The 12,104-nt window shown below is 43.7% G+C and overlaps 1 protein-coding gene across 2 annotated transcripts in view; it reads right to left on the bottom strand.

The window, feature by feature from the left end:
* LOC110499533 (slit homolog 1 protein) overlaps nt 1–12,104 on the bottom strand; it is a 180,327-nt gene that overhangs the window by 22,136 nt on the left and 146,087 nt on the right. For both annotated transcript variants that reach the window (XM_036956210.1, XM_036956209.1), the window contains exons 20-24: nt 9,752–9,918; nt 5,485–5,617; nt 4,241–4,309; nt 3,578–3,649; nt 2,552–2,623 (exon numbers count right to left, since the gene is read on the bottom strand). In XM_036956210.1, coding sequence (XP_036812105.1) covers nt 2,552–2,623; nt 3,578–3,649; nt 4,241–4,309; nt 5,485–5,617; nt 9,752–9,918 — 513 coding nt within the window. The remainder of the gene's footprint in view (nt 1–2,551; nt 2,624–3,577; nt 3,650–4,240; nt 4,310–5,484; nt 5,618–9,751; nt 9,919–12,104) is intronic.

A 12,104-nucleotide genomic window follows, 5' to 3' on the forward strand; every position in this document is an offset into this window, starting at 1 on the left:
CTTTAACTCTCTCACTCTATTTCTAAACCCTTTGTTGACCACAGTTTAGCTGTCACAGCCCTCTCCTTTCTCTACCTCCCCTTTAACTCTCTCACTCTATTTCTAAACCCTTTGTTGACCACAGTTTAACTGTCACAGCCCTCTCCTTTCTCTACCTCCCCTTTAACTCTCTCACTCTATTTCTAAACCCTTTGTTGACCACAGTTTAACTGTCACAGCCCTCTCCTTTCTCTAACTCCCCTTTAACTCTCTCACTCTATTTCTAAACCCTTTGTTGACCACAGTTTAACTCTCCTCAACCTTTCTTTCTTTTTTTTCTTCTTTTTTAAACTTTCTCACCCTTCACTTTTTTGGCCACACCCTGGTGCTGTCTCGACACACTCCCTTCACACGCACACACACCTAATACCCAGCAGGAGGCTTACCTCAAACAAAACCACAATAATCATCATACATGCAGACGCAAACAGACACACACACACACACACACACACACACACACACACACACACACACACACACACACACACACACACACACACACACACACACACACACACACACACACACACACACACACACACACACACACACACACACACACACACACACACACACACACACACGACAGACCCCTAGTCTGTTTGATGATTCCGTTAATGGTTCTTCCATTTTTTTTACTAGACTGTAAAGTCGAAGGGGTGTGTGTGTGTGTGTTATGAAACTTTTTGCACCTCAGTGTGCTTTCTGTGAAGGGGAGACAAAAACCAACTTTGAACTCTGAACCCCTTTTAGAGTCTAACAGTTAGAACTATTAAACGTCTGGCCTGAGACACTTTCTGTCTACACCCCTCGATCCCTCCTCCCGGTAAAAAACAAAGAACGAGGTTACAGGGGACATTATATAGCAGGGATTTGAGTGATCAGACCAGCAGTAAAGACAGTTTTCTGTTTCCATTCTGACTCCAGTTCATCTGAGACAGCAGGGTCCTAGACAGAGGGGGTCTGTGTGGGTTCATGTCTGTGTGAGTGGGCTTCGTCATACTAACATAATTACAAATGAAGCAGACTTATATGGCACGTGAGTGAAAGACTGCCTGGTAAAACACATGGAAGTCTGACAAGTCTGTTGCTGAACCGCACTCGCATGATAAGTATCCTGGCTTGAGGCTTGAAGACTGAGTTAACTTCCTGATAAGTAACCTTGGCTTGAGGCTTGAAGACTGAGTTAATTTCCTGAGAAGTAACCTTGGCTTGAGGCTTGAAGACTGAGTTAACTTCCTGATAAGTAACCTTGGCTTGAGGCTTAAATACTTGATGACTGCGTTAGCTCCCTGATAAGTAACCTTGGCTTGGAGACTGCATTAGCTCAACGATAAGTAACCTTGGCTTGGAGACTGCATTAGCTCCCTGATAAGTAACCTTGGCTTGGAGACTGCGTTAGCTCCCTGATAAGTAACCTTGGCTTGGAGACTGCATTAGCTCCCTGATAAGTAACCTTGGCTTGGAGACTGCATTAGCTCCCTGATAAGTAACCTTGGCTTGGAGACTGCATTAGCTCCCTGATAAGTAACCTTGGCTTGGAGACTGCATTAGCCACCTGATAAGTAACCTTGGCTTGGAGACTGCATTAGCTCCCTGATAAGTAACCTTGGCTTGGAGACTGCATTAGCTCCCTGATAAGTAACCTTGGCTTGGAGACTGTATTAGCTCCCTGATAAGTAACCTTGGCTTGGAGACTGCATTAGCTCCTTGATAAGTAACCTTGGCTTGGAGACTGCATTAGCTCCTTGATAAGTAACCTTGGCTTGGAGACTGCATTAGCTCAACGATAAGTAACCTTGGCTTGGAGACTGCATTAGCTCCCTGATAAGTAACCTTGGCTTGGAGACTGCATTAGCTCCCTGATAAGTAACCTTGGCTTGGAGACTGCATTAGCTCCCTGATAAGTAACCTTGGCTTGGAGACTGCATTAGCTCCTTGATAAGTAACCTTGGCTTGGAGACTGCATTAGCTCCCTGATAAGTAACCTTGGCTTGGAGACTGCATTAGCTCCTTGATAAGTAACCTTGGCTTGGAGACTGCATTAGCTCCCTGATAAGTAACCTTGGCTTGGAGACTGCATTAGCTCCCTGATAAGTAACCTTGGCTTGGAGACTGCATTAGCTCCCTGATAAGTAACCTTGGCTTGGAGACTGCATTAGCTCCCTGATAAGTAACCTTGGCTTGGAGACTGCATTAGCTCCTTGATAAGTAACCTTGGCTTGGAGACTGCATTAGCTCCCTGATAAGTAACCTTGGCTTGGAGACTGCATTAGCTCCCTGATAAGTAACCTTGGCTTGGAGACTGCATTAGCTCCTTGATAAGTAAGCTTAGCATGAGGCTTGAATATTTGCATTAGCTTCCTGAGAAGTAACCTTGGCTTGAGACTTGACACACACACACACACACACACACACACACACACACACACACATACACACACACACACACGGATACACACACACACGGATACACACTCACACAGATAGGATAGGAGAATGTGCTCACAGTAGTCGAAGGGAGCGCAGTCCACCAAAGGCCAGACTGGGAATGCAGCGCAGAGAGTTATAACTCAGGATCCTAGAATGATAAGAAACAGGCAGTACACCTTAACATATATCCCTCCTGTTATAACTCAGGATCCTAGAATGTTATATAAGAAACAGGCAGTACACCTTAACATATATCCCTCCTGTTATAACTCAGGATCATAGAATGATAAGAAACAGGCAGTACACCTTAACATATATCCCTCCTGTTATAACTCAGGATCCTAGAATGAGTAAGAAACAGGCAGTACACCTTAACATATATCCCTTCTGTTATAACACATCCTAGAAAACTACAGAGTTGTTTTGTTGTGTTCAATGCGCTCATAGGTGGACAGGTGGACAGGTGGACAGGTGTGGACAGGTAGACAGGTGAGGACAGGTGGACAGGTGAACAGGTGGACAGGTGGACAGGTAAACAGGTAGACAGGTAGACAGGTGGACAGGTGGACAGGAGGGGACAGGTGGACAGGTGGACAGGTAGACAGGTGTGGACAGGTGGACAGGTGGACAGGTGGACAGGTAGACAGGTAGACAGGTGGACAGGTGGACAGGTGTGGACAGGTGGACAGGTGGACAGGTAGACAGGTGGACAGGTAGACAGGTGGACAGGTGGACAGGTGGACAGGTGTGGACAGGTGGACAGGTGGACAGGTGGACAGGTAAACAGGTAGACAGGTGGACAGGTGGACAGGTGGGGACAGGTGGACAGGTGGACAGGTGGACAGGTAGACAGGTGGACAGGTAGACAGGTGGACAGGGGGACAGATGTGGACACGTGGAAAGGTGGACAGGTGGACAGGTAAACAGGTAGACAGGTGGACAGGTGGACAGGTGGGGACAGGTGGACAGGTGGACAGGTGGACAGGTGGACAGGTGGACAGGTAGACAGGTGGACAGGTAGACAGGTGGACAGGTGGACAGGTAAACAGGTGGACAGATGGACAGGTGGACAGGTGGAACAGGTAAACGGATCAGTGCTTACAGTGTGGTGAGCTGACTCATGTTGGAGAATGAAGAGATGGTGAGAGAGTTGATCTTGTTGTTACTAAGGTCTCTAAAAGGACACAGAACACACTGTTAAATCACACACTGTAGGGCTACCACCCATGAAGTGTCATTCCTAATGTTGTAAAATACATTTCACCAAAAAAAATATGATTGTTCATGATGTGAACTGTTCAGTGGGGTCTTTCTCTACCATATCGTTAACATTGTGTCTAAAAAGTTGGATTTTGTAACATCTGATAGTAAGCACCGAGCTCTGTTGAGAGCTGAATTGAAAATAAAAAGCTTGTTTTATGTCCTCCGGATTGGAGAAGAAAGAAGTTCAACAGTGTACCTGTCAGTTAGCCACAGTTCTCCTACAGTATCCAGCCTAGCTGACGCAATTATATTACCCAGAGTTTCTACCCCTTTCTTTCTCTGGCCTCCATTGAATTAGTCCCCCTAATTCTGGCCATCCTACAAGGGTAAACACTTTTGAAGTGATTACGATGGAGACACAAGGGGTGGACCACTGTTCTTTTAGAGTAACATGTGACATATTATTTTACCCATCGGTCAAAATATGCTTTTTGATTGGACACGGTACACACTGCCAAATAACACCAGGTAACATCAAGGTTGGCCAGGTAGACACACTCACACTAACTGGAGGTATTTAAAGGTAGAAAGCTCTTTTGGCACCATGCCAAACTGGTTCCCATCCAGATACCTGTGGAGAGACAGACAGATATTCAGAGTTTAATACTTGTGTAAAATGGCAGCATTCAGAGCCCAGGTCTTTCTAAGGCCACAGAGAGAGAAAGGCCAGACCACGAACCCTAACAACCCCTGTCAGATAGTAACACTGTCCCACCACCCCCCCCACCCCACCCACCCCTCTCTATCCATCTCCTCCTTCCCTCCCCCTACACCTCCCACGACTCCCCTCCCTCCCTCCCTCCCTCCCTCCCTCCCTCCCTCCCTCCCTCCCTCCCTCCCTCCCTCCCTCCCTCCCTCCCTCCCATCTATATATCCTCCTCCTTCCCTCCCCCCTCCCCTCCCTCCCCCACCCCTCTCTATCTATCTCCCCCCATCCCTCTCTATCTCCCTCCCCCCACCCCTCTCTATCTATCTCCCCCACTCTCTCTATCCATCTCCCTCTCTCCCCCTACCCCTCTCTATCTATCTATCTATCTATCTATCTATCTATCTATCTATCTATCTATCTATCTATCTATCTCCCTCCCCCCACCCCTCTCTATCTATCTCCTCCTTCCCTCCCCTCCCTCCCTCACCCCTCTTTATCTATCTCCCCTCCCCTCTATCTATCTCCCCCTTCCCTCCCTCCCTCCCTCCCTCCCCCACCTCTCTGTATCTATCTATCTCCCCCTTCCCTCCCTCCCTCCCCTCCCTCCCCCACCCCTCTCTATCTAGCTCCCGTTTCCCTCCACTATCTCCCCCCTACCTCGCCCCAACCCTCTCTATCTATCTCCAGACCCATCCCAACAAAACCTGCTCATTAAAATGTTCTCTTGCTGCTGTGGATCTCTCTCTCTCACACACACACACACACACACACACACACACACACACACACACACACACACACACACACACACACACACACACACACAGTTCTTGGCTATCGTAGTTGGAGTGACATCAGTATTAGGCCTGGAGGCCTCTGTGAGTAGAGAGGAATGTCTGAGAGAAGAACTATAATGTTTATTCTCTCTCTCTCCCTCTCTCTCTCTCTCTTTTTCTATTTCTTTCTTTCTCCTCTCTCCATCTTTCTTCTGTGTTAAGTCCATTGCTACGATCTGCTCATGTCCATAAAATTCCACCTGATTGTATCATAAAACATTCTTATGATTGAAATATTTGATGTACTGAGGAGGAACTCACAATTCAGTGACGTTTCTGGGGATGCCTTTGGGCAGCGCATGGAGGTGATTGTTACTGCAGCGTACCACAGTCTCCAGACATGTACACTCACTGGGACACTGAGGCCTGGGCACACAGCTCATCTCCTCCACTCCTGGAGAGAGACAGAGGGAGAAGGCAGGTTTGATTATTCATCTAGCAAGAGAAATTGAATAGCGGAAATGAGGAAAAGAGAGGTTAGATAGAGAGAACAGAGAGGTTAAATAGAGAGAACAGAGAGGTTAAATAGAGAGAACAGAGAGGTTAGATAGAGAGAACAGAGAGGTTCGATAGAGAGAACAGAGAGGTTAAATAGAGAGAAAAACAGAGGTTAGATAGAGAGAACATATTAAATGAGAAGTTAGATAGAGAGAACAGAGCGATTAGATAGAGATGACATATTAAATGAGAGGTTAGATAGAGAGAACAGAGAGATGAGATAGAGATTACATTAAATGAGAGGTTATATAGAGAGAACATATTAAATGAGAGATTAGACAGAGAGAACATTTTAAATGAGAGATTAGATAGAGATGACATATTAAATGAGAGATTAGATAGAGATGACATATTAAATGAGAGATTAGACAGAGAGAACATTTTAAATGAGAGATTAGATAGAGATGACATATTAAATGAGAGATTAGATAGAGATGACATATTAAATGAGAGATTAAATAGAGAGAAAGTTTTAAATTAGAGATTAGATAGAGATGACATATTAAATGAGAGATTAGATAGAGATGACATATTAAATGAGAGATTAGATAGAGAGAACATATTAAATGAGAGATGAGATAGAGAGAACATATTGAATGAGAGATTAGATAGAGATGACATTACATGAGAGATTAGATAGAGATTACATATTTAATAAGAGATTAGATAGAGATGATATTAAATGAGAGATTAGATAGAGATGACATATTAAATGAGAGATAGAGAGAACATATTAAATGAGAGATTAGATAGAGAGAACAGAGAGATTAGATAGAGATGGCATTAAATGAGAGATGAGATAGAGAGAACATATTAAATGAGAGATTAGATAGAGATGACATATTAAATGAAGAATATATAGAGAGAACATATTAAATGAGAGATTAGATAGAGAGAACATATTAAATGGGAGATTAGACAGAGAGAACATATTAAATGAGAGATTAGATAGAGATGACATATTAAATGAGGAATAGATAGAGATAACATATTTAATGAGAGATTAGATAGAGATGACATATTAAATGAGGAATAGATAGAGAACATATTAAATGAGAGATTAGATAGAGAGAACATATTAAATGAGAGATTAGACAGAGAGAACATATTAAATGAGAGATTAGATAGAGATGACATTAAATGAGAGATTAGATAGAGATGACATTACATGAGAGATTAGATAGAGATTACATATTTAATAAGAGATTAGATAGATTTGATATTAAATGAGAGATTAGATAGAGATTTGATATTAAATGAGAGATTAGATAGAGATTTGATATTAAATGAGAGATTAGATAGAGATGACATATTAAATGAGAGATTAGATAGAGATGACATATTAAATGAGAGATTAGATAGAGATGACATATTAAATGAGAGATTAGATAGAGATGACATATTAAATGAGAGATTAGATAGAGATGACATATTAAATGAGAGATTAGATAGAGATGACATTAAATGAGAGATTAGATAGAGATGACATATTAAATGAGAGATTAGATAGAGATGATAGTGTAAAGCTGCAGAGACAAAGACAGACCTAGTATTCGTTCTCAGTAGGAAGCAGATTCACTGATCAATACAGCTAACAGCTCAATAACACTCAGCCAGCATTGACTTCAGGCATAGGTACGTGCTGAGTGTGTGTGTGTGTCATAAGAATCGATCAGAGACATAGGTACGACTGAGTGTGTTTATGTGTGTGTTTGTGTGTATGTCATAAGAATCGATCGGAGACATAGGTACGACTGAGTGTGTGTATGTGTGTGTTTGTGTGTCATACCCCCGCCGTGGGGCGGCAGGGTAGCCTAGTGGTTAGAGCGTTGGACTAGTAACCGAAAGGTTGCAAGTTCGAATCGCCGAGCTGACAAGGTACAAATCTGTCGTTCTGCCCCTGTGACATACACACAAACCCACTGTTCCTAGGCCGTCATTGAAAATAAGAATTTGTTCTTAACTGACTTGCCTAGTAGAATAAAGGTAAAATAAAAAAATAAAAATAAGATTCAATCAGAGACATAGGTACGGCTGAGGGTGTGTTTGTGTGTGTGTGTGTGTGTGTCATAAGAATCGATCAGAGACATAGGGTGAAATCGCTTGGTAAACAAAATAATAAAATACATTTACAAAGACAGTTGATACCTAGAGTCACGTTCAACCGCCTTTTGACTTTGAAAGAAAGAGGAGTGAGATATTGTGAAGCATGTTCTATCAGTCCAGTACCAGCTGGTTAACTTACCTCCCACACAATGAGGGCCATCAATAGATCACTAACATACCTCCCACACAATGAGGGCCATCAATAGATCACTAACATACCTCCCACACAATGAGGGCCATCAATAGATCACTAACTTACCTCCTACACAATGAGGGCCATCAATAGATCACTAACATACCTCCCACACAATGAGGGCCATCAATAGATCACTAACTTACCTCCCACACAATGAGGGCCATCAATAGATCACTAACATACCTCCCACACAATGAGGGCCATCAATAGATCACTAACATACCTCCCACACAATGAGGGCCATCAATAGATCACTAACTTACCTCCCACACAATGAGGGCCATCAATAGATCACTAACTTACCTCCCACACAATGAGGGCCATCAATAGATCACTAACTTACCTCCCACACAATGAGGGCCATCAATAGATCACGAACATACCTCCCACACAATGAGGGCCATCAATAGATCACTAACATACCTCCCACACAATGAGAGCCATCAATAGATCACTAACATACCTCCCACACAATGAGGGCCAACAATAGATCACTAACTTACCTCCCACACAATGAGGGCCATCAATAGATCACTAACATACCTCCCACACAATGAGGGCCATCAATAAATCACTAACTTACCTCCCACACAACGAGGGCCAACAATAGATCACTAACATACTTCCCACACAATGAGGGCCATCAATAAATCACTAACATACCTCCCACACAACGAGGGCCATCAATAAATCACTAACTTACCTCCCACACAACGAGGGCCAACAATAGATCACTAACATACCTCCCACACAACGAGGGCCATCAATAAATCACTAACATACCTCCCACACAACAAGGGCCATCAATAAATCACTAACTTACCTCCCACACAACGAGGGCCAACAATATATCACTAACATACCTCCCACACAATGAGGGCCAACAATAGATCATTAACATACCTCCCACACAATGAGGGCCAACAATAGATCACTAACATACCTCCCACACAATGAGGGCCATCAATAGATCACTAACATACCTCCCACACAATGAGGGCCATCAATAGATCACTAACATACCTCCCACACAATGAGGGCCATCAATAGATCACTAACATACCTCCCACACAATGAGGGCCAACAATATATCACTAACATACCTCCCACACAATGAGGGCCATCAATATATCACTAACATACCTCCCACACAACGAGGGCCATCAATAGATCACTAACATACCTCCCACACAATGAGGGCCATAAATAGATCCTTATCTCTATCTTTAAGGGACAGTGCTTCCCCCTCTCCCCCCACAAAAAAACCCAGATGCTTTGACAACTCAAAAGGGGTAGATCTCTTTCTGTATATTGTGCTACAATCTGCGGTCTTCAGTCCCAAATGTCTTGAAGCAGTTGTATGAGCGAAACCCGTAACTCCCATCAAGGCAGAACTGTGTGTGCTAGACAGTGTGAGGCAGAACTGTGTGTGCTAAAGAGTGTGAGGCAGAACTGTGTGTGCTAGAGAGTGTGAGGCAGAACTGTGTGTGCTAAAGAGTGTGAGGCAGAACTGTGTGTGCTAGAGAGTGTGAGGCAGAACTGTGTGTGCTAAAGAGTGTGAGGCAGAACTGTGTGTGCTAGAGAGTGTGAGGCAGAACTGTGTGTGCTAGAGAGTGTGAGGCAGAACTGTGTGTGCTAAAGAGTGTGAGGCAGAACTGTGTGTGCTAGAGAGTGTGAGGCAGAACTGTGTGTGCTAGAGAGTGTGTGTGTGTTTCGACCCAAACTCACCCTCTTCACAGCGGAAGTCAGGCAGTGCCACGTCCTGTAGTGGGATCTCTTTGAGGAAGGCGGGGCGCTGGCATCGAGGGTTGCCCGTGACGATCTTTCTGCTTCTCAGCCAATCACCAAGCCAGGCCAGACGACAGTCACAGTTGAAGGAGTTAGCCAGGAGGTTACTGATGGAAAGAGAGAGTTAGACTTAACAATTACACCAATTAAGTGTGTGTGTGTGTGTGTGTTGTGTGTGTGTGTGTGTGTGTGTGTGTGTGTGTGTGTGTGTGTGTGTGTATGTGTGTGTGTGTGTGTGTGTGTGTGTGTGTGTGTGTGTGTGTGTGTGTGTGTGTGTCTGTGTGTGTGTGTGTGTATGTGTGTGTGTGTGTGTGTGTGTGTGTGTGTGTGTGTGTGTGTGTGTGTGTGTGTGTGTGTGTGTGTGTGTGTGTGTGTGTGTGAAGGTGTGAAGGTGTAGGTGTGTGTGTGTGTAGGTGTGTTAGAGCCCTGCATCGGGTGAAAATTCAACTGTTGTGTAGAATGAAACCATTATTTCAAACCGTGGTTCAGCTCACAGTTCAGAACAATTACACTGCGGGTCGGAAACATTTGCAATCATTTTTTTTACAGGAGCTTGTTGTGTTGCGAAATCCATTCAGTGAGTGGCGAGGCAGACATAGGCTACCAGCCACGCAGAGACGCCATGTCCATACGGGGCACAGGGGCACGTGCCCCCTCAGATTAATGCTGATTAATATATTGTATTTAAAAATATATATTTGTTGCTGTACTAGCCACCTAGCCATTTTCTGAAGTTGTCTTTAGCTAGCCCAGATAGGTTCCCAATCTCCCAACCTCATAACTAGCTACCAAGAAGCCATTTCACGCTATCAATCAAGATAGCTAGGTTGTAGGCTTGTCTATAGCAAGGTAGCTAGCTTGTCTATCTATCTTAGCTGGCATGCCTGCTGGCAAGGTTGGTAGAAGAACAATTCATTACTAAACGTACTGAATAAGACTCACATTTCTTTCAATCTTTTACCCAGATTTTAGCAGAGACGCAGGGAAATGCAGTGCATTCAGAAAGTATTCAGACCCCTTGACATTCAGAGACTTGTCCCGAAGCCACTCCTGCATTGTCTTGGCTGTGTGCTTAGGGTCATTGTCCTGTTGGAAGGTAAATCTTAGCCCCAGTCTGAGGTCCTGAGTGCTCTGGAGCAGGTTTTCATCCAGGATCTCTCTGTACTTTGCTCTGTTCATCTTTCCCTTGATCCTGATTAGTCTCCTGGTCCCTGCCGCTGAAAAACATCCCCAAAGCATGATACTGCCATCACCATGCTTACTCGTAGGGATGGTGCCAGGTTTCCTCCAGACATGATGTTAGGCATTCAGGCCTAAGAGTTCAATCTTTGTTTCATCAGACCAGAGAATATTGTTTCTCGTGGTCTGAGAGTCTTTAGGTGCATTTTGGCACACTCCAAGGTGGCTGTCTTATGCCTATTACTGAGGAGTGGCTTCCGTTTGGCCACGCTATAATAAAGGCCTGTTTGGTGGAGTGCTGCAGAGATGGTTGTCCTTCTGGAAGGTTCTCCCATCCCCACAGAGGAACTTCCATTTAAGAATGATGGAGGCCTCTGTGTTCTTGGGTATCTTCAATGCTGCAGACATTTTTTTGGTACCCTTCCCCAGATCTGTGCCTCGACACAATCCTGTCTCGGAACTCTTCGGACAATTAATTTGACCTCTTGTCCAATCAATTGAATTTACCACATGTGGACTCCAATCAAGTCGTAGAAACTGCTCATGGATAGTCAATGGAAACAGGATGTACCTGAGCTCAATTTTGAGTCCCATAGAAAGGGTCTGAATACAGGTAAATTAATTATTTCTGTTTTTTATTTTGTCTAAAAACCTGTTTTCACTTTGTCGTTAAGGGATATTGTGTGTAGATTGACGAGGATAAATCATTATTTAATCCATTTTAGAATAAGGCTGTAACGTAACAAAATGTGGACATATTCAAGGGATCTGAAAACTTCCAGTCAGGAGGATACAGACAGCTCAGGAGGTGTGCTTAGACATGCAGAAAAAAGAAAACATTTCACATAGAATGTAATGTAATGATTATGGCTCTAGATTGCATTTAAAAAGGGTTTCAAGTGTTTGAAAAATGGATGGGGAGCCTTAAGTTGGGTAGTCTACTAAATAAATGTATCCTATGTTTGCAGCCTGTATTCAATTCTGGGAATGGTTTATTTAAGTTTGAATTAGGCCTGAAATATTTGATTATCTTAACACTATTTCATGTAAAGGTATTTTTTTGTTATGTCGGCTACAGGCTTTTATTAGGTAAGAAGGCTAATTAGAATACTAT

The sequence above is a fragment of the Oncorhynchus mykiss genome, chromosome 20 (assembly GCF_013265735.2).
Source record: "Oncorhynchus mykiss isolate Arlee chromosome 20, USDA_OmykA_1.1, whole genome shotgun sequence".
Taxonomy (NCBI): Eukaryota; Metazoa; Chordata; class Actinopteri; order Salmoniformes; family Salmonidae; genus Oncorhynchus; species Oncorhynchus mykiss.